Source organism: Bos mutus, chromosome 16, assembly GCF_027580195.1.
Source record: "Bos mutus isolate GX-2022 chromosome 16, NWIPB_WYAK_1.1, whole genome shotgun sequence".
In the NCBI taxonomy this organism is placed as follows: Eukaryota; Metazoa; Chordata; class Mammalia; order Artiodactyla; family Bovidae; genus Bos; species Bos mutus.
This window is the reverse complement of record NC_091632.1, coordinates 38,911,094-38,937,116: the sequence shown is the minus strand read 5'-3', so window position 1 is coordinate 38,937,116 and position 26,023 is coordinate 38,911,094. Positions and strand designations below refer to the sequence as shown.

General features: G+C 51.5%; 2 protein-coding genes and 1 long non-coding RNA gene across 3 annotated transcripts in view; all 3 read left to right on the top strand.

Moving 5' to 3' along the window:
- The first annotated feature begins 6,692 nt into the window (after window positions 1-6,692).
- On the top strand, window positions 6,693-13,906 carry RPL22 (ribosomal protein L22). The gene is made up of 4 exons (XM_005892665.3): window positions 6,693-6,743; window positions 8,528-8,632; window positions 10,790-10,914; window positions 13,709-13,906. Exons 1-4 carry the CDS (start codon window positions 6,732-6,734, stop codon window positions 13,851-13,853), a joined length of 387 nt encoding a protein of 128 aa, XP_005892727.1. The 5' UTR covers window positions 6,693-6,731; the 3' UTR covers window positions 13,854-13,906.
- LOC138991262 (uncharacterized) lies at window positions 6,750-8,425 on the top strand. Its single transcript, XR_011467259.1, has 2 exons — window positions 6,750-7,758; window positions 8,273-8,425. It is a non-coding gene; the product is annotated as an uncharacterized lncRNA (long non-coding RNA).
- An 11,152-nt stretch (window positions 13,907-25,058) lies between the features above and the next one.
- CHD5 (chromodomain helicase DNA binding protein 5) overlaps window positions 25,059-26,023 on the top strand; it is a 65,143-nt gene continuing 64,178 nt past the window's right edge. Inside the window, 1 exon segment of the mRNA XM_070384399.1 lies at window positions 25,059-25,120. Within this exon segment, the coding sequence (XP_070240500.1) occupies window positions 25,059-25,120 (62 nt within the window).

Here is a 26,023-nt window from a genome sequence, read left to right as displayed (position 1 = left end):
AGCTGAGCGCCGAAGAATTGATGCTTTTGAACTGTGGTGTTGGAGAAGACTCTTGAGAGTCCCTTGGACTGCAAGGAGATCCAATCAGTCCATTCTAAAGGAGATCAATCCTGGGTGTTCTTTGGAAGGAATGATGCTAAAGGTGAAACTCCAGTACTTTGGCCACCTCATGTGAAGAGTTGACTCATTGGAAAAGACTCTGATGCTGAGAGGGATTGGGGGCAGAAGGAAAAGGGGATGACAGAGGATGAGATGGCTGGATGGCATCACCGACTCGATGGATGTGAGTTTGAGTGAACTCCGGGAGTTGGTGATGGACAGGGAGGCCTGGCTTGCTGCGATTCATGGGGTCGCAAAGAGTCAGAAACGACTGAGTGACCGAACTGAACTGAACTGAATCAGTTAGAAAAAACTAGGAGATAATATTCTAGCTGGGTTTTGAAAGATGACTAGAAGTTTGGAAGGGAGAAGAAAGGAAGTGAATTCTAGGCAGGAAATACCTATTCTTTTCAGGGTTGATAGCTTATGGTGGTAGGTGTCGAGTTTGTGGTCTCTGAAGGAGGTTTCACTCCAGAACCAAAGATGCAGTCTCAGTCACTCAGAGCTTTGTGCAGCAGAGATTTTATTGAAATAAAAGGACAGAGACAGCTTCTGACGTAGACATCAGAAGGGGGTAGGAAGAGGACCCACTTTGCTAGATTGAGCAGGGCATTATACACTTTTCAGCTGGCTGCTGAAAACAGATAAAAAGAATACCTCAAGACTGAAAGTTTTACCAGACCCTTTCCCAAGTCATACATCCTGAGATAACTTTGACACAAGATTAGCCAGGGAGAATGGGTTCCTGGCAACATGCCTCTGGGAGAGATACAGTGTTGCTGAGAAAATAGGTTCCTTGGCAAGATTTGTTACAATTATAATCATTAACATAGAGCCTAAGTAAAGCACACCATGAGTAAGATGTATTACTGCTCTGTAATGATTAGCTCCAGATCTAAAGAAAAGCCAGCTCTCAGGCAAGATACATTGTTACACAAGGCTTAAGGAAAGCATGAGCAAGACACATTGTTGCTTGTACAGCGTATGTGACTAAGGCAAAAGAACTGGAACATGAATGTTCACCTCCTCCTTAAAGGAGCCTTGGACTCCCTATCAACCTGCCTAAGTAACGCTAGAACAGTCCTCTCCAGCCCTTGAGCTCCAAGTCCTAGTAACCGTGGCCAGTGTTTACAGGTCAAGGTACTATTCAAAGCTCTTTTACTTGTATTATCTCAACTAATCCTGACCATCTTTCAAAAAAGTGAAAGTGTCAGTCGCTTAGTTGTGTCCTGACTCTGCAACCCCATGGCTATAGCCAGTCAGACTCCTCTCTGTCCATGGAATTCTCCAGGAAAGAATACTGGAGTGGGTAGCCATTCCCTTCTCCAGGGGATTCTTGACCCAGGGATTGAACCTGGGTCTCCTGCATTGCAGGCAGATTCTTTACCATCTGAGTCACCAATCCTGACCACCTTACAGCCTTACTATTTGAGTAGTATCAATATTTACTGAGCATCCACCATGGGCCCTATACATAGAAATGGACAAACCAGGTTCACCAAGTACACAAATCAACAAATACAATGACAGACTATGTTAAATACTCTGAAGGAAGAATCGGGATGATGTGATGGAGGGCAGCTGGGAGGAGGTGGAGCTGAAGACACACTAGATAAACATGGATGGGCAGAGCTCCTAGAGGATGAGAAGAAATGAGACACAAGAAAAGCCAGGAAGAGTTCAAAGCTGAGCCAACAGCAAGTACAAGGTCCCAGAAGTTGGAATAAATGTGAAGGAAGGAATGGAAGACCAATGTGGGTGGAGAGGAAGGGATGCAGGATTGGGGTGAGGCTGAGGATGGAGAGTGGGGGCAAGGGCATGGAGAGTTGAGGGTTGCATCTTTGGGGTGAAGGTGGTCATCTTGACCTTCTAGACTAGAGAGGAGTCCACACTGGATGCTGTACATACAGACTTGGGGAGTCATATTTAAGGTTATGTGTCTGGACTTCCCTGGTGGAACAGTGATTAAGACTGGGCACTTCCACTGCAGGGGGTGCAGGTTTGATACCTGGTCAGGGAACTAAGATCCTGCATGCCCTGTGGCAAGGCCAAAAAAAAAAAAAAAAAAAAGGTATGTGTTTGGAGCGTGGCAAAGGTCAAGTGTAGATAGACGAGAGGGGCTTTGTTTCTGGTAGACTGTCAAGTCCAGGGAGGAGGAGAGGGAGAAGCAAGGAGCCGGAGGAGTGGCCAGAGGTGGAAGGAGAACCAGGAGAGACTGAGGTCCTGGGGACCAGGGAAGAAGGGTCACCAAGGACGAGTGACCTTTGGTATCAGATGCTAATAGAAGCAGGAAGACCAGGATCTAACCCCAGTTCTTAACAGGAGGACATCACCAGTGACCTTGATGAGAGCTGTCCTGGTGGCTGGTGGGGGTGTGTGTGTGTCTGAAAAGGCCACCCTCCCCCGCCCCGAGTGGGTTCAAAAGGAAATGGGAGGAGAGAAATTGACAGCGCACAGAGGAAACTTCCAAGGAAATTGGCTGTAACAAAAATATCAAAATTTTTGGGCTATCAGAAATTTCTCACAGTTGTGAGGCCGGAAGCCTGAGAGCAGGTGTAGACAGATGGGGCTCCTGGTGCAGCCACTCTTCCTGCTTGTTGTCGGCTCTCTTCTCCCTGTGGCTCGCAGGGCAAGACAGATCTCAGGTGTCTTCTTTGCCAGTCCCATCATGAAGCCCCACCCTCGTGATCGCTTATAAATCTAATTACTTCCCAGAGGACTTGCCTCCAAATACCATCGCTTTGGGGACTAGGGTCTCACTTATGAATGTGGAAGGACACAAACATTCAGTACATAGCAGACAGGAGCCGAAAGGGGTGGTATGTGACAGGAAATGTTGCGGGTTGAAAGAGTGCTTTTTCTGTTTTGAGATGGGAGGTTTTGTTTTTTTTATTATTATATTTTTATAAGATTAGCAGTCAACTTTTAAAAAATATTTATTTTTGGCTGCGTTGGGTCTTGGGCTTCCCTGATAGCTCAGTTGGTAAAGAATCCTCCTGCAATGCGGGAGACCTGGGTTCGATCCCTGGGTTGGGAAGATCCCCTGGAGAAGGGAAAGGCTACCCTCTCCAGTATTGTGGCCTGGAGAATTCCATGGACTGTATAGTCCATGGGGTTGCAAAGAGTTGGATACAGCTCTTGGGGTCTTACTGGCAGCAGGAGGAACTTTTGTTCCTTCAACTGAGAGAAGCGCCAGCTTCTCTTGGGTTGTGGTACACAGATGCAGTGGTTGCAGCACGTGGCTTTGTGAGCTCTTGGCTTCCCAACCAGGGATCAAACCTGCGCCCCCCTGCATTGGAAGGTGGATTCTTTACCACTGGACCACCAGGGAAGTCCTAAGATGGGAGATTTTAAAGAATGGTTAAGTGCTGATGGGAAAAAATCCAAAGAAAGTATACATTGATGATTTCATGGGGTGAGGGTAAGGGCTATTGGAGTGGTGTCCTCAAGTAGATGGAAGTATGCCATGTGATTGCCCTAGTGCCGGGGTTGATCTCAGATGGGGGTCTTATGACCCTTCTTCCATAGTAACAGGAGGGAAGGCAGAGTAGGGTAAAGATGTTGCTGGATGGGTAGGTGTGTAGGTGGGTGTATCTGAAAATTGTTTTTGGATTGCTTCTGTGTTTTCAAAAGGAGAGCAACGGAGGTCATCAGTTGAGAAGGATGTTTTGGGATGAGGAGCTGGCATTCTGGCCAGAGGTGTGAAAAAAAATTACTTAGAGGACTGGCAGGCAGCCCTAAGGCTTGCTAAGAGAGGGGTCAGGTCACTCAGGAAAAAGCACGCTAAGGATTGTTAATCAGGTACAAAGGTTTGTAAACTAGGTAACTTGAGGGATGAAATAAGAACTCTAGCAACTGCAGGAAGTAGCTGCCACTCCTAGGATGATCCTATTAGAAGGTAGACACTTGAAGGAGGGGGCTCAGGAAGCTGATATCTGAGAAGGGGGCACTGCTCAGCTGGTGTTGGGGAGAAGATAATGAGGCTGGTTCTACAAATGTTGGAATAACTGCAACTGGATTCAACTGAGGTTTCTGGAATGTTCCAACTGCTGCTACCCGGATGAAGAAGCAGGAGGAGGTGACACCAACAGCACAGGAACAAGCAGGAAGTCAACCAAGACAAGTCTCTTCTTTTTCCTCCAGCCTGCAGTTTCCCTCCTAGGCCTCCATTGAAAGAACCTGACCAGAGCCAGCTGGCAAAGCAGAAATGTGGTTTGCAGTCAGCAATAGCAGCGTGGGGGCTTTCTTGGTGTCTCAGTGGTAAAGAAACCACCTGCCAATGCAGGGTTTGATCCCTAATCAGGAAAGATTCCATATGTTGAGGAGTAACTAAGCCTGTGTGCCACGACTCCTGAGCTTGTGCTCTAGAATCCAAGAGCCAAAACTACTGAGTCCATGTGTTGCAACTACTGAAGCCCGTGTGCCCTAGAGCCTCTGCTCCACTGCAAGAGAAGCCACCACAATGAGAAGCCTGCACACCCCAATTAAAGAGTAGCTCCCACTCCCCGAAACTAGAGAAAAAAGCCTGCAAAGCAAGGAAGACCCAGCACAGCCAAATACGAATAAATACATATTATTAAAAAAAAGAATAGCAAGGTGGGTTTGGAGCTTGGTCAACTGGCAGAGTGGGCCTGAAGGTACACCTAATCAGCATGGACAGTATCCTAACACCACTGTAAGCTAGGCTTGGGCTTTAGATAGGTGACTACATGGCAGGTGGATACAGGGACAGGAGGGTGTGTGCAAGTGAGTGATTATAATGCAGGACCCTGGACTGGAACTTGTAATGTTGCAGGAAGGGGGACTCCTTCCAGGGCCAGAGAGTGGGCTTGTCTATCACTGAGAAATGAATTGTCTGAGGAGACACATGTGCTGACAATGCAAGAGACTTTATTGGGAAGGGGTGCCTGGGCAGAGAGCAGCAGAGTAAGGGAACCCAGGAGGACTGCTCCACCACATGGCTTGCAGTTTTGGGTTTTATGGTGATGGGACTAGTTTCTGGGTTGTTACTGATTGAAACACTCAGATCTCAATCACTCTGATTGAGGGTCCTTCCTGGTGGCACATGCATCACTCAGCCAAGATGGATTCCAGCAAGGAGGATTCTGGGAGGTTGGTAGGACACGTGGTGTCTCTTTTTGACTTACCCGAAATTCTTCTGGTTGGTGGTGGCTTGTTAGTTTTGTTTTTACCAGGACGTCCTCTCATAAAATAAATCATGCAAATAATTACTTTGGTGCCTGGCTAAAGTGGGCGGTTCCAGTCAGTGTTTCCCCTAACAGCAAGGACATGAAGGACTGAAAGTAGTCCCTCACGTGGAACGGTAGGTCTGGGGATGAAGACCCCTTGCCACTCAACTTTGGTCCGTGGACTAGCAGCAGCAACAGCAGTATCTCCTGGGAGCTCTCATGAAACGCAGGATCTCAGGCCAATGAGACCCACTGCATTGGAATCTGGAATGAGATTCCCAGGTGATTCCTGTCTGTAATGCCAGTATGGGGAGCGCTGCTGCTGCTGCTGCTGCTGCTAAGTCGCTTCAGTCGTGTCCGACTCTGTGTGACCCCATAGACGGCAGCCCACCAGGCTCCCCCGTCCCTGGGATTCTCCAGGCAAGAACACTGGAATGGGTTGCCACTTCCTTCTCCAATGCATGAAAGTGAAAAGTGAAAGTGAAGTCGCTCAATCGTGTCCGACTCTGAGCGACCCCATGGACTGCAGCCTACCAGGCTCCTCCATCCATGGGATTTTCCAGGCAAGAGTACTGGAGTGGGGTGCCATTGCCTTCTCCGTGAGGAGCGCTGGCAGACGAATTTTTGAAGCTGGGAAACTAGAAGGGATGAGGGACTTCCCAGATGGCGCTAGTGATAAAGAACCTGCCTGCCAATGCAAGAGACCTAAGAGACTCAGGTTCAATCCCTGGGTCGGCCCACTCCAATATTCTTGCCTGGAGAATCCCACGGACAGAGGAGCCTGTCGGGCTACAGTCCATAGGGTCTCAAAGAGTCGGACACGACTGAAGCGGCTTAGTACGCACCAGAAGAGATGAGCTGGAAAGCTAGGATGATCCGAGGATGGGCAGATTGAGTCTGAGGTGGTGGAGAGCGTACCTGACTGCAGCCAAAAGGGCTAACACCAGGAAGCAGCCCCTTGCGCACCCGCTTCCTGATTGGGACTTTGGGTAGGAAGAAGCCAAGTGCTCTCGGACATTAGGACCCCAAATTAGGCCTCACCTCCCCAAGTTAGTGGGTTCGATTCCCATCCCACTACCTGGTTATTGACGGTTTATTGAATCTCCTTATTTATTTTTTTAAAGACTGTCAAAAGTAGAGCGAACCCCTTTATTTCTCTTCGGGCTCGTCTAGTCAGGCTCCCCCTCCGATCCTTCGCAGTAGGACAGGCTACTCGGCTTCCTCCCTCCCACTACAATCCTGGGTGGGAGGGGCGTGAGACGATGGGTTTTTGCATTCAGGTAAAAACAATCGCTCCCCGAGAGTACAGAACGGGGCAAGACAGTGGCGACCGAGGAGCGTGGCAGAGAGATTAGTACGGCCTGAGCCCTGCGTGCTCTGCGCGCTGCGGCCTCTTTGCGTCTGCGTAGTTCGCTCACCTCCCTTTCTGCCTCCGCTACCGCCATGGCGCCTGTGGTTAGTATGGCTCCGCGTGAGGCCTCGGCTCTGGGGGAGGCACGTGGGCCTCACCGGCCCGGCCCCTACCTGGCTCTTGGCGGACGGCGCTCAGCATCGTCCTACCCGGGCCTGGCTAGCAGGCCTGCAGGAGTGAGCCAGTGTGGCCGCCGATCCCCGCACGTTGTGGGCGGAGGAGGCCGCGGCCCGAGGCTCGAGGGGGAGATCTGGGGCTTTCGGAAGCTGCCGCTCGGGCTTGGGCTCTTGCCTGTGGTCAGCAGGGAGCTGGGGGACTGAGATTGCAGCCTGGGCTGGTCAGCGAACCTTGGAGCCGGCGTAAGGCAGTCGAGGCCTGGGCCCGGTTACCTGGGCGGAGGGAGGGGAAGGAGGGGACCTGCCACTCTCGGGGACCGTGCGCAACCGGAAAGCCTATTCCGGGACTCGGGATCAGTGTCAGGGTCCACGAACGGAGGGCTCGCTGGCCAGTTCTCACAAGGAGGCCTGGGCTAGAGGACCCTTTCGCGTCTCCGGAGAAAGTTAGATCTTCAGGGCGCAGCTCTGCAGACCCTTTCTGGTGTCCGGCGGGGGGCCATTTGGATTCTGTATCGGCCAGGCTGAGCCTGGGCCGTGTGGCGCCCTCATGTCACTGGCTGCAGATGGTCTCCTCCCAGGTTACTTGGAGAAAGTTTCCCTACCCTTCTTTGTTGGGACACCTTTATTAACAGTTTGGGCTCATCTCCAGCTTTCTGCCTGGGTGGGCCTTTAATGCTTTTAGGCGTTTGTATGTTTTTGATTTAAAACCATGGTGTGGGGGGTATGGAGCCCATATCCTGCCGGCAGGTCTTCTTGCTGATTGTGTGTTTCCGGGGCTTAAAGCAGCCCCTTTGATTGTTACTAGGAAGACATGTTAGGAAGGAAAAGAATGAGTGACTTTTGTCGAAGCCTAAGTGTTTGAAAAATTCATCCAGTTAATACAAGTTTTAGGTGAAGTTCTTTGAGACAGGAAAGGATGTGAAATGTGTTCTTGCAACTACAGGTAAGTATGTTGTCCAAGTGCTTTTTTTTTTTTTTAATTGGAGTTGGAATTTGTAGAGGGAGAATATTTATACAAGGATCTTTGTGAGAATGAAGGAGCTGGAACCTTGTAGCTAAACTGGTGGTTTGAAAGTGCTCATTCAGAGATTAAATCAGTCAAAAGACCAGAAATTCTCAACAGTCTTGTTGTAATTAGCTAGACCCTTGTTCAAGGCATTTGGGGTTGGATGGGCTGCTAGGATGTGTGGTTCTGGTCACTGTCCTGAGAAAGTAGATGAGACAGGACGAAGGGAAAAAACAGATCAACTGGATTGCCCCTGAGTCGGAAAAGTTAGGATATGTAGTCAATTCAGATTAAAACTGTTTTAGGTATGCAAGGCATTTTCATGCCTGTGCCTTAATCCTGGAAGAAGACAAGTGAGTGTTTCTTTATTTTGGAAATTTTAGAATGAATAAAAGGAAACGTTTCTTTTATTGTAGTTCTTAAGCTAACAGACCTTCCATTATTCCCCTAGAAACCAGGGATGCTGGAAAATGTAAATGGGAAAAGAGTGCTGTAATGAGTTTCCTCTTCTAGAGGGCATGACCCCAGAGCAGCATCTTGAGTGTTATCTATCCTCCATCCTTGGCACCTAGCAGGGGAACAGAATCCCATGGTTTTTGCATTTGTGTGTACTTTTACAGTTCTGGTCTTTCCACTTTGTTAATTTTTTTTTTGTTTTTGACTGGTTATGGCTTTATCTCTCTTATCATTTGTATCCTTTTCTTAGAAAAAGCTTGTGGCGAAGGGGGGCAAAAAAAAGAAGCAAGTCCTAAAATTCACTCTGGACTGTACCCACCCTGTAGAAGATGGAATCATGGATGCTGCCAATTTTGTAAGTTACCCCGCTGATGCCACCCTGGACAGTAGCGAACCCTTTCGGATATTGCTGAGAAGACATACTGGAGCCTGTTTGTTTGTAGGCTCAGGCTGCTCTGCAGTTCTTGCTGTTGGGTTCGACTCTGGATCTCTGTCTGGTTCTGGTTCTAAGCCTTGCTTTCTCAGGGGTGTGACAGTGGTGAAGAGTAAAGGAGATGCAGTGGAGCAAGTCACTGCCAGAGGGCCACATTTTCTTCTTCGGTTTCCAAAAAGATTTTACTTAAAATTTATCAGGTGAACTTCCTTGGATCCAGCATCTCCTCTGCACTTAGGTGTGTTTAGGTGTAAGCTTGGCCCTGACACTGACGTTTTGGGCCCAGGGGCTTCCTGTGCCCTGGGCCTGATGCTTGGTTCGGGGGCCTTGGACAGAGGACAGCATCTCCTTGAGCTTTCTGTTGTATTAAGCATCAGAGCTTCAGTGTTCATGTGAAAATATCCTGCTTGCTGATTTGTAATTGTAGCTTGGATTTTTTCAGACCTTGCTCTGTACTGATTTTTTTGCCCTCATGTTGGCCCCATCCCCCAATACTCCTCTATTTCACCTAAATCTAGAAAAATGAACCCAGCTGCCACATTTTGGAATCTGCAACTTGGTTTTGGCATTTTACACTTTTCCTCTCCATAGCCAAGCAGAGCTTGGGGGAGTTCAGACATACTGTTGTGCAGAGCCCTAAGTTGACATTTTCTCTAAAGTCTCCAGAGTCAACTATTGCCAAGATTAATATCATTACAACAAGAATAATTTTCAAATTAAAAAATTAGCAGCTTGGCCTGTGGCCACGACTTACAAAGTATGGTGTCTGGGTAGCCTGTAGTTGACTGCCCTCTTGTAGATGCCTGCCGTGGCCCTGGCCTGGCCTGCAGGAGGTCCCTCCGTGGCTCCGTGTTCCTTCTGTCTTCTTGCTTTTCTCTGGGGCCTCTTGTCCCTCCTAACTTGTAGCTTCTTCCACATTGTGTCTGATGGCCCTGTTCTGCCATTATTCCCTCCACTGTCTCTCAATATGTGTATATGACTGTCTTCCTTTTAGGTTCCTCCTTTGGATAGAAAACAGGAGTTGTTTATTAGTCTAAGACACGAAAGTCAAGATTTCTGACCTCATCACACCTCCTGTTGACAGTTAACATGTTGTATATTGGTGGGTTTTTTTTTTTGGCTGTGTTGTGCAGTATTTGGGATCTTAGTTCCCTGACCAGGGATTGAATCCATGTTCCCTACAGTGGAAGCTCAGAGTCCTAGTACCAGCAGGAAAGTCCCCAGATTGGAGTTTTTAAATAGAGGACTGTAGGGATGGGAGCTGAAGGGCCTTCCTGTCATTGCAATATCAAGAAAACCATAAAAGTCTTCCTTTTTGGTCCAAGAGGTGAATGACCAGCCCAGCTTCCTCTGGGATTTTCCCAGAGTCCCATCTCTGAGCTTCTGGGCCAGTGTCCCTCCTGCTGTTCAGTGCTGGTGCACGTGGCCCCTCAGCAGATAGATGTGTAATTGCTCTGGTTGCTGTATGTTTTTGTTCTGCTTGGTTGAAGATTTATTTTCTCCGATCACACTGAGGACACTGCTTTACATGTCTTAGGTTCAGAGGCTGCTTGCCATTTTGGTTGCCTATATCTACAGTTGTAAGTTTGGGCCTAGGTTTCCTGTCTACTCTTTACCCTTGACCCAAGAGTCAGAGACTGGACATATAACCAGCTATATGCTTAGAGATAGGAGTATAAAAAATATTTTGGGACTTTTGGGATGGTCCAGTGGTTAGGGCTCTATGCTTCCAATGCAGGGGTTGTGGGTTCAATCCCTGGTCAGAGAACTAAGATCCCACATGCCATGTGGCGTGGCCAAAAAATTAAAAATAAGTGGTGTGTGAAAGTGGTTCAGTCATGTCCAACTTTTTGCGACCCCATAAATATACAGTCCATGGAGTTCTCTAGGCCAGAATACTGGAGTGGGTAGCCTTTCCCTTCTCCAGAGGATCTTCCCAACCCCAGAATTGAACCCAGGTCTCCCACATTGCAGGTGGATTCTTTATCAGAAGAAGACAAATAAAATTTAAAAGTGTTTTGCTGGTGATGTGGGTGAACTAGTCTCCTCACTATCTGGTCCATTTGATGATTTCTACAGGAGCAGTTTCTTCAGGAGAGGATCAAGGTGAATGGAAAAGCTGGCAACCTGGGTGGCGGTGTTGTAACAATTGAAAGAAGCAAGAGCAAGATTACTGTAACTTCCGAGGTGCCCTTTTCCAAAAGGTATGGGAAGGGGAGGCATTACTTGTCCGTGTCCTCAGCTAAGGTTCCCACCCACCCTGGCCAGGAAGGTTGCTCCCTGCAAAGTCATTTGCTTTGTGGTTGCCTCTGTTAACTTCTGGAGCAGTGTCCAGCGTGAGGGGCGGTGAATGAACGAATGTTACTATGGTAGTTAAAAGTATTCAGCTCTTGGTAGCTTTCTGCAGTTTTGTTTTCCACAGCCTAAAGCAGTGGTCCCCAGCCTTTTTGGCACCAGGGACCAGTTTTCTGGAAGACAGTTTTTCCATGGCTGGGGGAATGGTTCTGGCAGTAATACAAGCCATGGGGAACTTCGCTGTCTGGCCCGCTGCTCACATCCTGCTCTGTGGCCCATTTCCTATCAGGCTTTGGACCAGACAAGTCTCACGGCCTGGGGTTTGGGGACCTTTGGGCTAAAGGATTTCTAGCAGTAAAGATGCTCAGACTTGCTTAGATTGTATTCTTAAAAGTGAGCCTGCCTTTGCCTCTAGATCACTTTGAAGAGCTTTCATTTTTATTCTGTTTTTTTTTTTTTTTCCCTTTTGTTTAGTTGCTAAGTCGTATCCCACTCTTTTCGACCCTGTGGACTGCAGCAACACTAGGCTTTTTTTTCCTGTAAATGCTACCAGAATTAGATGAGGGATCAGAAGTCTCAGTTTAGACTGAAGCCACCTCATTTAATTCCTGTAGGCCCATTTATTTATTTTTTTGGTCCATACCACGTGGTTGGCAGGATCTTAGTTCCCAGACCAGGGGTTGAACCCTTACCCTTGGCAGTGAGAGTGCTGTGTTCTAACCAGTGAACCACCAGGGAATTCCCCTTTGCTTATGTTTTTAACTAAATTAGTCAGTAAATGGCTGGGTCCCTTCACTATTCATCTGAAACTATCACAACATTGTTACTTGACTATCCTGATACAAAATGTTTTTGGTGTTAAAAAAAAATTTAAATTAAAAAAAGAGAGATGACTTTAAAGCTAAGTGAATTACTCCTTTTTTTTCTGGCTGTGTGACTTGTGGAATCTTAGTCCCCTGATCAGGAATTGAACCGAGGCCCCCAGCAGTGGAAGCATGGAGTTCTGACCACTGGCCTGCCAGAGAAGTCCCTGAATTACTCCCCTTCTGCCTGGCTGAGTTATTTCACGTGTGCAGAAGGCAGTTAGATGGCGTGAGAGACGGGATAACCGAAGGGCCTCCAAGGTGTACTTAACACCTCCCCCACCAGCCTCTGCTGAGCTCGCAGGGAAGAGCCTGTGGTCTGTTTCCAAATCTCCTGACCTAGTGTGAGAATGTCTCCTAACACATGTCACTTCAGTTTTCACAGACTTTCTCTTGTTTGCCAAGTAGGGAAGGAAAAGAACCTGATCTGTTAGAACTATGTTTTCTTGAAACAGTCAAGGAGCTCCTAATCTAGAACGTTCTTTTGGACACACCAAGTGGGATCCAGTTCTTGACCCAGGATCTAGTTCTTGACCAGGGATCAAATGCGTGCCCCCTGCAGTGGAAGCTTGGAGTCTTAACCACTGGACCACCAGGGACCAGTGGAACATTCCTTGCTTATCTCTGAACTTGTGTGTTTTAACCTAGCTTCCCCCCATACTCTATTATGAAAACACTAAGCCACCTAAACTTTTGAATTAACCCACTTTACCTGGATATAATATAGTAGAAATAGTAAATGGAAATAAAAGAGAATACTTTGTAGGTGAAACGACCAAATTGTTTTATTTTTATGTAGGGAAAAGTGGGTAGAATTGAACTGAGATCTTCACATCTTTGTGAAGATTGCTTGGTTGACGTGAGTAACACAGTGGAACAGTGTTTGTTTCCGGGAGGGGTCGGGTTTCTCGGTTTGTTAACACTTGGTCCCATCTAAAATGCCAGAGTTTGCCAGTGCATCTCATTTAGCCCTTGTACCAGTCTGAAGAGATGGTGAGTATCTTGAGACCTGTTTTATAGAGGGTGACACTGAGGTCTAGAAAGACTAACTTGCCCAGTGATGGGTTTGCTGAACCTTCTATTCCCTCTTTACGGTTCTGGGAAGATGCCAGAATAGATAAACCCCAGGGCCTCATAAGCAGATGGATGAGAGAGCAGGATTGTGGGCTTTGTGTTGAGCATAAGAGCCATTGTTGCCTTTAGGTTGAACGGTTTCCTGACAATGGTGTTTGGGGTTGAGGCTTAGCTCACGCAGGCTCAGGTGGCCACTGGGCAAGTGGACTAAGGCCAGGTGCTTAAGTGGACAGCTCGAGTCAGGGCAGTTAAGCAGTGGGTGGATGGGGAGGGGGGTTGGGAGATGGGCATCTCAAAATGGGAGTGAGAATGTGACAAGGCCCTGAGCTGCGGTCCCAGGAAGCAGCAACCTCAAAAGGAGGTTTTAGTCAATGAGGTGAAGTACTTGGAGCTTGTTAGGAACCCAGCAGTCTCTCAATAAAAGATATTAAGATTGTGTGCTTAGCTTCCAAGTGATCACCTTGATCTCTTTCCCCAGTGGTCACTACAAACCATTTTATAGGTGATGGCTCTTGTTTCATGGACAGTGGTCACATCTTAATCTGTTCTCATTTTTATGGCCAGGTTAGTTAGAAGAAATGTGGATGATGTTTATTCTCATTAGAACAGTGACTGGGTATATTTCCCAACTGCCATTTTTTGAACCATGGGAAAATACCTTGAATTGTAGTGACTTTGAATGCACAAGTTTCATAAAAGTTAGAGTATTTCAGAATATCAGAAAGTCTTGTGTCTAGTGGAGTTCTCAAGTGTTTTTTCTCTGCAGGTATTTGAAATATCTTACCAAAAAATATTTGAAGAAGAATAATCTACGAGATTGGTTACGCGTAGTCGCTAACAGCAAAGAAAGTTACGAATTGCGTTACTTCCAGATTAATCAAGATGAAGAAGAGGAGGAAGATGAGGATTAAAACTCAATCTGGAATATTTGTATAAGTTCTTAAATAAAATTTATCAACTGAAATGGTGGTTTTCCTTGTATCTCTGCAGTGTGGACTGAACAAAATTGGAAATCTTAGTAAAAAGGCTTCACCTGGGCTGCCTCTCACTTGTTTTTAAACTTTTTTTCTGCTTAAAGATTTCAATTCTTGTGGTAGAAATAGCAAAACAGAGCTAAGGCTCCTTCGAGGGAACTGACTCTTGTGTGACACTGAGCAGATGGAGGAGGGCATGGGGATTGGGGGTGAGTCAGTTACTATTTTACAGAAAAAGGGTGAGTCAGTTCCATTTGGTACCTCTCAAAGACTGAGGAATACAAACGTGGCAACACCCAATTCACTGCAGGCAGAACCAGGGACTTGATTTTGAGGTTCTCTTGTTTTGGAAAAGTGGCAGTGTCGAAGAAATGCAGGATTCTGGGGCAGTTTTGTGATTCTGTCTTCATTTTGTGATCATAAATTACTCTTGATACACATGGTTACTATGTATGCTAACCCTTTTTCTTCCCATGGAAATAAAATGTGGTCCTTCAGTGTTGTCTTGTATTCTGTCCCCCTCAGGAAAGGGTCTGAGGAGTGGCTCTTTTAAAAGTCCCAGGTGTTGGATTAAGGAAAGGTCTACACTATAGGAATTTGTAAAATAATTGTTTCTGCAAGTCTTTGCAGCGAACTGTCATTCTGACCCCAGCAGGGGGAGCTGGAGATGAGGTGTAGTGGAGATTCCAGAAGTGGGTGAGGATCTGTGGGATAGATACATGGGTTGGGATTGGAATTCTTCGATGCCCAGAGCTCTGGAGTCTTGGGTTTGGGTGTGAAGGGGAGGGCCTGGGAGACTACTCAGGCTGAAGAGAAGTGTCCAGATGCCCAGGGAAAGTCACTTCATGCCGTTTAGGCCACAGCTGGACTTAAAGTCATTCTACAGACTAAATTGAAGGCAGTGTTCCCACCATACCATTCCCACAATGGGTTCTGTTGCCCTGTGTGTAGAGGCTAGAGATCCAAGGTCATTAACAAGATTGTAAAGATGTGACTTGCTGATAGGATCAAGAGGGAGAAGAGGACCTGATACCTTAAAGTGCCCTCCTTAAGTCTAAACCATTCTGCAGGAAAAGTGCATTGTCTTAAGGTGACATAACAAATTCATGGTTTTCCAGAGCTTGCCTATGGTTCATTTCCACACCTGCAATTCTTAACGTTCTTGCTAGTTGCATAGCTAGAAATGTTAACATTTGGTGCTTTTTGAGTTGACTTTAACATTGAGGGTTTGTGATTTCATTTGTGGTAAAGTACCATTTTCTTTCTATGCAAATTTCTTGGAGCAGAATTATTTGCATGATTCTGTTCTAGAGAAGGCAGGGTTTCTTTCAAATTTAACTGAAGCTCTTTGGTACTGTCCCTTACTATGATTATTAACTTTGTTAGCAAGGTTGTGACTTGGGTTTGCAAATTGTACTTGTTTGTTGCATTGATGTTCCATTATAGAAACCTTAGTTTGATTGTAAAAAATTATCCCTGGGCTGAAATTAGTATATAAGTTTTTTCTTTTAAACTATTCCCAGGATTTAAAATTTGTAATAAAATGGAAACTTCTTGGGTTTTCTGTGCCTTTTTTAACTCTTGTATTTTGACTTCTGATCACATACTAAAGTGGCTAACACATGGCTACTATTATTGTGCAAGGATATTTTTTTAAGGACTGCATGTTAATCTGTTTAGCAACAGAAAAATTGGTTGTCCTGCTGTACCAGCAATGACCTTGAACTTCATTAAGTTTGATAAGAACATGTATATTTTATTCCCTCTTTCTTCACCTTAGTTACGTTGCTGTGCCTCAGGTTCTGGAGAGTACTATAACCAAACTCTCCATGTAGAATTTCTTCAGACCCAGAGCCAGAGAAATAACTTGGCAAACACATGACTTTTTCTGATGGGTGTGATGTGAACTTGAATTACTTGGCACCCATTATACCAGCTGGGCCTGGGCTGCATTTTAGACCAATTTTCTTTTGATCTGTCTTGCCTCGTGACTCACCTGCCTGATCAAGGCACAGGAAAAGATTAGGTCATGGAGAGTTTGAAGCTGAGATTTAAGTTCGTGCAGGTAGTGAAGTAGGAAGTTGGTACAGTCTTGTTCTCAGCTGACTCCAACTCCACTTCACCCTTGGCTTGATCAATACCAGCTGTTAACAAAAGTTTTAACTTTGTTTTCCTTTCAAAGGCCCCTGTGGACCCCCAGCCCCAACACACACCCTGTGACTCCTTCAGTGGTGAAGTTGTGCTTTTCTGAGTCACGTCATCCTTGCAGCATTTCAGGAGGAGCCTTGTGTTAAAATAGATGAGTTCCAGCTAATCAGTGGAGAAAGCAATGGCACCCCACTCCAGTACTCTTGCCTGGAAAATCCCATGGACAGAGGAGCCTGGTAGGCTGCAGTCCATGGGATTGCTAAGAGTCAGACACGACTGAGCGACTTCACTTTCACTTTTCACTTTCATGCATTGGAGGAGGAAATGGCAACCCACTCCAGTGTTCTTGCCTGGAGAATCCCAGGGACAGGGGAGCCTGGTGGGCTGCCATCTATGGGGTCGCACAGAGTCGGACACTACTGAAGCGACTTAGCAACAGCAGCAGCAGCAGCAGCTAATCAGTGGTGCCTAGCACTGTGGTGTTCAGAAACGTGTCACAGACATGGAGAAAGTGGGACAGTTTGATCATATCAAATACTTAATTTTAAGACAATTGGTCAAAATAAATGGGGCATTTAGACCTCAGCATTCTCAGGGCTCATTTGGTATCTTGGAAGGTGAGCAGCACTCCCGTAAGTTGATAATGGTTCTCCAGCCACTGATAGGCTCAGGGGAGCCTGGAAACTGGCTTTGGCAGTCTGCTTTTGTCTCCCTTTTGCTGCCTGGCCCGTCTTCTGACTTGCCCCCACACTTCTCAAGGCTGTATGTAGGGTCGTTCTGACCCTTTCCTGTGAGGGGGCACACCCCTAGGAGGTGGGTCCCTGACAAGACAACCACAGATTTGGCAGTACCATGGCCTTTGCTTGGTAACCTTGGACAGAGCCAATATATTCTGTTTTTTTTGGTTGTGCTGGATCTTCTTCGCCGTGCGGGTTTTTCTCAAGTAACAGAAAGGGCTGCTCTAGTTACGGTGGAGGAGGATGACTGATGAACATCTCGACTCTGATTTGCCAAATTAAGCAGCTGGAACTCTTCTTGGTTGAAAGATATCTGACTTTCTCAACCTCATCTTGGGAACTGGAGCCACAGTTAATGGTTCCTGTGTGGTGAAGGGCTTTCTGGTGATGGGAAATACTGTAGGTCCCAGCTTCTCTACAGTGGGACAGGGGACCTGTGGAGGTGCCCTGACCTAATTCCTCCATCTGGGAAGGGCTGGGAGCAGGGCTGGTGCCGAAAGAGTGGGCAGTTTTTAGTGTTTTCTCTTGGATGGTTAATTTTCAGGAAGACAGGAGGTCTGGGAAGAGGAAGGCAGCCTTGCTGGGGAAAATGCAGGCCTGCTGAGGCATCTGTGATTGAGGCTCCCTCAGCTAGGTGCCCAGGAGGTGAAATACAGCTTCAGGAGACCAGGAAGGGCCCTTGCTTTCTTAGCCCGCCTCCTCCCTGCCTGTCCCTTGACCCTGGCAGGGTGTCTGCCCAGGGTGGATTCAACATCTCTCCTAATGTGGTTTAAAAGCAATTCAGGAGATGGTATTCCCAGCTCCCTGCACTTTGTCAGGAGGCTGGACAGACCTGTCCTTGCCCAGGAATGAATGAGGAGGAGCTTTGGTTTGAGGCTTACTGGAAATTCATTAGATGGGAAGGGAGAGGAGAAATGTGGGACACATCTTTCCAGCCTTCCCTGTGCCATCTATCATCTTCAGGCCACCTCCTCAGGAGGTCTTGCACTGGGAGCCCTCGCCAAGCACCCACAACTCTCCTGGCTCCTCAAAGGCCCCAGGAAGGGAGAGCCTGCCTGGTGATGCCAGTGTGGCATGGGTACTGGTGTCTGTCCACCTGGAGGAAGCAGGTGTTCAGCCAAGACCAGAGAGGTGGATGCCAGAGAGGAGACCGTCTCATAGCTGCTTTGGGCTTCCCGAGTCAGGTGGTTCCTGTGGGTCCCTGGCGCCACTGGGTCTCCAGTGGGTTCCTCCAGAGATGTCTGGCCCCAGGCAGTGGGGTGAGGGTTCCGGGTTCTTCCAGGATTAGAAAGCCGGCCAGCCTGTCCTTCGCTGAAACTTTTGCGTTCTTAGAGTAGCTTTAAGACTCGCTGCAGCCAAGACTGGCAGCGCTTATTTAAAATTCCAGTCTTGCTCCCCAGGGCTTTGGCCTCCATCTTCACCTTTAACAACCGAGGACTGGCGGCGCGGTTCCTTCCCACTCCGCGACAGGTGTCGCTTCTGAGCGGGAGTTTTGGGCACAGGGAACGCGGTTCCATCTCACCCCCGGGGGGCTGGATTTATTTAAAGCGGACCGGCCAGGGGGGGCGTTTTGGGAGGGGATACGTGGGTGGTGGGAGCCGGGTGCGATGGAGTGAGGGAGGAGCCAGCCTGCAGATTTTTCTGGAGGAATCAGACCCGCTGTCTCCAGAGCGGCCCTTCCCCAAGTGCGGAACGCTTTTTTCTTCGAATGTTCTTTGGAAAGGGGGTTATAGAAGCGTGTTTGGCTCGGTGCTAGGCGACCAGGGGCTGGGCGCGTGTGAGCAGTGAGGAAGCTCGCTGCCCGCTGCTCCGGGGACCCTGCCCCTGCGCCCTTGGGGACCCATCCTGGGCGGGGGCGGCGGTGGCAGCGGGCCCCGCCGAGGGTACTCCCGGGCAGGCCCTTCCCTCCACTGGGCCCGGCCGCCCGAGTCCCAGCTGCCCGCTTGGCCGTCGGGTCCCCCGGCGCGCGGGCGCCTCGACGGCTCCCCCTGCCGGAGTGCCGGGTCCTCCACCCCGCACCCGGAGGCACCGGACTAGTCCCCCCAACTTGTTCTCTGCTGTTAACTAGTCGCGCTGCCGGAACGATGGGATGGGGTTGCCACAGCAACCAGACTGGACGTCACAATCCGGGCATGTGTGCCGCCCCCCCGCCGTGCCGCCGTGCCGCCGGCTCTGCCGCCGCCACCTCGGCCGGCTGCGGGACTCGGGCTTCGGGGCGCGGTGGGCGGAGCAGCCCGGGCTTTGCGGGGATCTGGGCGAAGGCGGCCGAGAAGAAGGGGGTCGAGACGGGGGGGTGGAGGTTTGGGGGGGTGGGGGGGCAGGCGGCCGCCATCTTCTCGCCGAGGCCGCCTCGGCCGCCGCGCGCGCCCGTCCGGCAGCGCACGGGTTAAGGCTGGCACCGCGCCCGGCGGGAGGGGGGGCGCCCACCTCCCCTCCCCCCCGTGCCGGGCATGCGGGGCCCGCTGGGCACCGAGGAGGAGCTGCCGCGGCTGTTCGCGGACGATATGGAGAACGAGGACGAGATGTCAGGTGAGCAAGGCGCCGGCTGCGCTCGGGGCCGGGGCGGCGGGGGGCGCGGGGACCGGCTGGGCCCGGGGGCTGGACCTCGCAGGCGGCGCTGGCGGCGCGCGGGAGGCGGCGCCGGGCTGCGGGCTGCGCTCCCGCCCTGCTGGCGCCGCGCGGCCAAGGGCGCGGGGCTGGGCGAGCGCCGGGGTGCGGCGCGCGGGCCGCCAAGGGCGGGTACTATCGGGGCCACCCTGGCCACGGCGCGGGCGGAGGACCCCTGGGGGCCTGCGCCGGGCGCGCGAAGCGGGGAAGGGGCGCGGAGCCGCGGGGGTCAGCCCGCGTGCCCTTGAAGGGGGCGGGAATCGCTCTGCTGCTGGAGCCGCGCACCCCGCGCTTTCGCCCCGCACCGCGCACCCTTGCCCTCGCGGGCACCGGCGGGTGCTGGCGGGACCAGATACCGGGACCTGGCCTATCTCGGTTCCTGGGTGGGCTGGGTGGGGCCCGGAGACGGCGGAGGACGGGACGGACTAGGGGACCGGGCGAGCGCCCGGGCAGGGGCGACTTCCCTCCGGGCCCACGAAGGCTCCAGGCTGAGGCGCGCGGGCTCGGACTCCGCTCCCGGTTCCCGGCCGCCGGGTGCCGCGACCGCCTCTCCCGAGCACTTTGCCCGGGCCGCCGGCGTCGTCCTGGCGCGCCCTAGCGCCGGCCGGCGTCTCCAGCCCGCGTTCGCCCGCCTAGTGGCGTTCCCAGCCCACCCTGCTTTGGCTCCGGGCCTGACTCCCAGGGCCACCGCCCCAGCCTTTGCTATCCCTCTCCAGAATTCAGCAGAAAACAGGGTTTGTGCGTCAGGGGCAACCTTGCAGGATCATTCCTTACTTAACTGCTCACCGTGTGTTTGGGACGTTCCCCTCACGGCACAGCTGGGCAGGGCCTCACACTGTGGACCGGCCGTCTTCGTTCCCTTCCAGAGGACTCTCACATCTCAGCGTCCCCACACCAAGTCACGGCCCCTTCTGGCCTCCCAGGGGACTTGTGGGAACTGCGGGAGCCCTTCCTCGCCCTTGAGTGTGCTGTTTGGCCCCTGGAGCCCTTTCTCCAGGGGCGAGAGTATTCCGCACATTGGCACCCCAACTCCTGCGTGCAGGAGGTGAGAAGGGGAGGATCCAGGTGGCAGTTGTCTCTTTCTAGAGGGGATTCCCACCAGGTGGCCACGCCCACTGGGGGGGGGCGCTCCTCACCCTTCCCCACTTGTTTGCTTCCTTTGACATGGTGACTGGGGCCTCACCCTGATCAGATAGTTTGGCCAAGTTTGCAAAGGGCCTGCTGGGGTGAGGGGATTGGGGGTGAGGTGGCCCCACATGGGCGGAGTTGCTTGGACAAGGTTGACTCTTACATCCTGGGGGCCAGGGAATTAGGCCCATTTCCTGGAAGGGAACATAGAGGCCCAGCACAGGCACTGAAACCCAGGGCTGTTTTCTACCCAGGAAGCTAGCTTAGGGAAAGCTGGTTACTGGCTTCCTCCGGGCATGGCACTCGGGGCGTGGCCCTTTGTGGCACTGATTGATGGGGGCAGTGGACAGCTGAGAGTACCTGAATAGCTTTATTTCCAGGATTCACCAACCCCCTGATGGGGTCCTCTGTCCCCCTGTCCCATACACTTTGAATCTCTCTGGTTGTGTCAGGGCTCCAAGAGTGGGAAGAGGAGGAGGCCAGGGAAGTGCCCTCAGGCTGATGGGCACCCAGCTCACTCCTTTAGGGCCAGAGGGCTTGGACCTTGGCCAGAGTCACCTGCCCGCCACCTTGTCTCCCTCCTGCTTGCATCCATTGCTCCAGGCAGGTGTGGGGGGTGGGGTTGGCCCCAGGGTCTCTAGGAAGCCCCTCAAAGCCCTGCCAAACAGAGACTACCCTACCTTCCACAAGACCAGGTGCTTGACACCAGGGAGACACCTTCAGAGGGTGTCCTGAGCCTTTCTGAGCTCCTAGCCCTTCTCTGTGTCCCTGGTCCCAGCCACTGTCCCCTCTACCTGGGGACTGCAAAGCCTCCTAACCAGTCCTCACTGACCATACTCCACTCAGCAGCCAGGGTCACCTCTGTAAACACAAAGCAGACCCCAGCCCACTGGCATGAACCGATTGCAAAACCCCTGTTCTACTCCACCCCCATTGCCACTTCCCACCTTCTTGCTCATGTATTAGCCTTCTAGATTCTTTTGGAACTCCCCAGGCTCCATCCTGCCCTGAACATTGACTGTGACCTCTGCCAGACCCAATATTCCCTGGCTCACGACTGCATCCTTCCTGCTACTCAGGTCTCCAGCTCCTGGCTGAGTGTAGGCCCACTTCTCTCAATTCCCAGGCCCATTTTAATGCGTCATTTTCTTGACAGTATTTCCCTGGAATATTATCATCAGCTGACTTGTGTCAGTAGGCTTCCCCCCTTGAGGTTGACCCTGTGACCACCCACTGTGCCTGGCACTGTGGGTGCTGGAGAGAGGGGCACAGTCTTGGGGTCTGAGGGCTGGGGGGGTCCCTGGGTCACCCTGACCTCTGGATATGATGACAGCCTCAGCCTAGGCCTCGTGTCTCTCCTAAAGTGCTGGCCGCCCGGGCCCCTGTCCTTCACTTCGGCCTCTCTGCAACTCTCAACCTGAGCTGGTGACCATGGCCCACAGGGATGGGCCCTGCATGTGGCAGTTTGCTGGTGTGGAAGCCGGTGTACTGGGAGCTGTCACTCCAAGTTTTCAATCTGCTGTGGTGGGCTCAGTACTTGTCACATCTACTTTCCTCACTCCGCCTGTCTCCACCCTCTTCAGCAGTGTTCTTGCCACCCAGATTTGCCCAGGCCAGCTCTCTGGCCTTGAGGCCAGTGGGTGAGGAGGAGGGGGCTTGGAGGAGGAGGGCAGGGTCCCTGCTTCTTGGGCGCAGGGACCCTGGCTGCCAGAGTCTCTTGGGGATTCAGAGGGCTAGTCCACAAGAGGGCTCGAGAGAGTCAGTGGCTCCGCCTCTGCTGCTTGTTCATGGCCTGACCTTGGGCAGGACACCTGGTCCCTCTGCCTCAGTGTCCCCACTTGTGGAATGGTACTGTGACACCAGCTACCTCATAGAGGGGTTATTATGAGGACTGGTGAGATGGTGCATGTGGAACATGTAGGTCACAGTGCCCAGCACATGATAGGTGCCTATCATAAAGTGTGGCTTATAATTAGCACCATCCAAGGGGGGCAGTTTTCCTGCCTTCCCCAAGGAAATGCTTCTGAGACATGCACCCTCATCTGGTAAGCTGGGGGCAGGGAGCCTGGGCTTGAGGGGCTGGAGGGAGGTAGGGAGGAAGGGAGAAGAGGGCTTGGCACTCCAGGCCTTTTCCTCAGAAGTCCCTGCCTGGTAGGCCCAGCCCTTCCATCCCACATAGTCGGGGGGCGGGGGTGGGTTTCCTAGAGCTGGTGAGCCCAGCTTCTCTCCTGGCCGGGTAGTAGGACCACTCTGGCACTTGACTGGCCTGTGCACCCACAGGACTGGACCCCATCTAGGCTTCTGTGGGCACAGGGACCAAGAGGGAGAGAGCACCATGTTTCCCAAAGGTCTATATTTTCTTAACCTGTTCCCCCACCACTGGGGAAATGGTCAGAGCCTGATCATATTTAATACGTTTTGCTAAGAGGAGGAGGGCACAGTGATCAGCACGCTTGCCCAGTGGGTTGGCCTGTGAGAGACTCCCCTCATTCCCAATTGATCTATTATTTCATCCATTCATTCAATCATCCACCCCTTTGTTCACCCAACCACCCATGTATGTACCCTGTGAACATCTGCCCATCCAGCCACAAAACTGACCAACTAGCCATATACACCCACCGCCCACTGGCTAGCCATCATACCCACTCATCATCCATCCATCCATCCATCCAACCCAGTCTCCATCCATCCATTTATCCATCCATCCATCCATCCTGGCGTGCTGCAGTCCATGGGGTCACAAAGAGTTGGACATGACTGAGTGACTGAACTGAACTGAATCCATCCATCCATCCATCCATCCATCCATCCATCCATCTATCCACCCATCCGTTTATTTATCTGTCTAGTCCATCCACCCATCCATTGGTCCATTCATCTATTCATCTATCTGTCCATCCACCCATCATCTGTCCGTCCATCCACTCACCCACCCAACACAGATTTCTTGCATGCCTTCTCTGAGCCAAGTACTGAACATACTATATAGTGTCTGACCTTCTGGGGGTTTAGCAGGTAGAACTTTGGAGACTTTCTGCCTTTGGCTCTGTCCTTATTTCTCTCTCCCTGTTTGTCTTCTCACTTTGTCCTCCTGTTTGTCCCTTTGTCTGTTTTCCAAGTCTGTATTCCCTGAGTCTTTGCTCCTCTCTCTCTGGCTGTCCCTCTCTGTCTCTCTTGTGTCCCTGGCCCTCCAGGGCTCTCCCCCATCCCCTCCCTCCTGCCTCTCTTTCCTCCTCCTCCCCTGCAGTGCTCTGGGCCCACACCCTCCTCCCTCCTCACTCTTTCCGGGCCCCAGTCCCTTAGGGTAAAAGCCTGCCCTGTTCCCTCCTCCTGCTGCCTGCCTGTGGTGCTCAGGACTGACTCTTTGATGAGACGCCAATGAGGTGATGTCTGGGTTTTGTTAAATGTCATAAATAAATTATTAATCCTCTCCTGGGCAGAAGTACTTCCCCTCCTCCTGCCCCTGCCATTATCTGTGGACGCCCATGGTGTGGGGGCATTCCAAGGACTGATGGGAACCTTAGTCTTGGTGGCCCCTCCTTGGTCGGCCCTAGAGTGGCCCTGAGAAGCCCTGGCCCAGCAATGCCTGAACCCCCAAGTCCTTCAGTTCCACCATCCTAACCTCCCTGAGGCCCTGGGCCCCACCTGCCATTGCCAAGCACTTCAGTTGCATCTCACAGTTTCTAGTTCCTCATCCCGTGAGAAGGGCAGTGCTTGGCCCATTTGTTTTTTAATTTTTATTTATTTATTTTCGTCCACGTCACTCAGCTTGGAGGATCTTAGTTGCCCAACCAGGGATCACACCCGTGCCTTTGGCAGTGGAAGTGTGGAATCCTAACCACTAGACCACCAGGGAATTTCCAGGACTCGGCCCATTTTAAGGATGAAGATGTGAGCTCCGGGGAGAAGGGACTGGGGGCCGTCCCCCCAGTCAGGGGCGGCGGTTTGAAGCCTGTGCTCCCCTGTCCCTCCTCCTGGTCACCGGGTGGTCTTGTTTCCTGCCTGGGGGAACGGAAGGAGCCCCTCTCCCCAGGCTCTGGAGGGGAGGGGGGACATTGAGCTGGGTCCCCATCACTGACATTTGCTCACTCTTCTGGACCTCTGTGATGGAGCTCTTGATCTGGCTCCGCCTCCCCAGATCCATCAGCTGCCTGGAATCAGATGACCTAACTCTTCCTTTCGCAATCATGTTTTTCTTCTGCTCTGATCACCTTGTGTTTGCTAAGTTGCCTGGGGGGCTGCCCTCTTTCCCAGGCCCCTCTGGGCTCTGCGGCTGTCCTTCCCCAGAGGACAGGGGCAGGGGATGGGCAGAGCATGGGGACTTGGGGTGGACTAGCCCAGACCACCCCTCCGAGGGAGCCCAGATGACCTTCCAGACCAGGGACCATCCTGAGTCACCTCAGCATCCCCAGAGCCCATCCACGCTTGGCACAGGGGCAATGCTGTTTAAATGCTTGTTAAGTAAGTGCAGGGAAGGGCTGAGTTCTGGGGGCTCCTACACCTGGAGGGAGGGGCAGGCATGGGGACCACCAACCAGAGTTCTATCCTGGCTCTGCCGCCTGCCGGCTGTGAGACTGAGAAGTGGGCAAGTGATGAGATCCTTGGAGCCTGTTTCCTCATCTGCAAATGAGGGTAATATTACTGTCTCCCTGGGTTGCTGTGTGGAGTAGATGAAGTCCTATAAACAAACATATGCTATCTGCTTCGAGCCTGGTGCAGGCGGTAGGTAGATCCACTGTTTATTATTGTAAGGTGTTTCTCTGGGAAGGGCCTATCCCCCTTGCCTGGGCTGCAGCCTGTCGAGCAGCCTGGGGCTCCCTCAGGGCTAAGCCCTTGTGTGCAGGGAGTTGGTGAGGGGCTGGGGATAAGCTCGGGGAAAAGCCACAGAAGGTACCTGTGTTCATGGTCCCCTGCCTGTCCCCCGTCTTGTCTCTGAAGCAGCCTCCCCTGTGCCCTCCCCAGGCCTGGGAGACAGACCAGGGCAAATGGGTCCTAATTATAGTCCGTCTGGGATCGATGGAGCCTGGGGCCCTGGAAGGGAAGGTTGGTGCGGGAGGACACTGCCAGGCAGCCTGGAAGGGCTGTGTGGGGCAGCCAGGCAGAGCTGGGAGCCGGGCGGAGCTGGGAGCCAGCAGGATGAGGAGTCCTGAGGCTGCTTCTCCTCGGTGCCCTCACCCCAGGGCGTGCGTGCTCCCACGTTACCACTGGCTGGATGCCCTGGAGAGGGGGTGCAGGGCTGGGCTCTGGGAGGGGCACCAGGAAGGGTTGCTCGGATATGACTCCTGAGGTCTGGTTCTGGAAGAAGCTCAGAAGATGGAGGAGGGGGCAGGGCTGGGCGGGGATTATGGGGGTTTGTGGAAGCACTGTCACTGCAGGTCAGCCCTGGGGGTCCTCAGGGCTACCAGAAGCCGTGCGGGAGAAGACGATGCGGGTGGGCAGGGTGGGGTCCTCTTCATCGTGTGCCAGTCTGGAACTTTCCGGAGG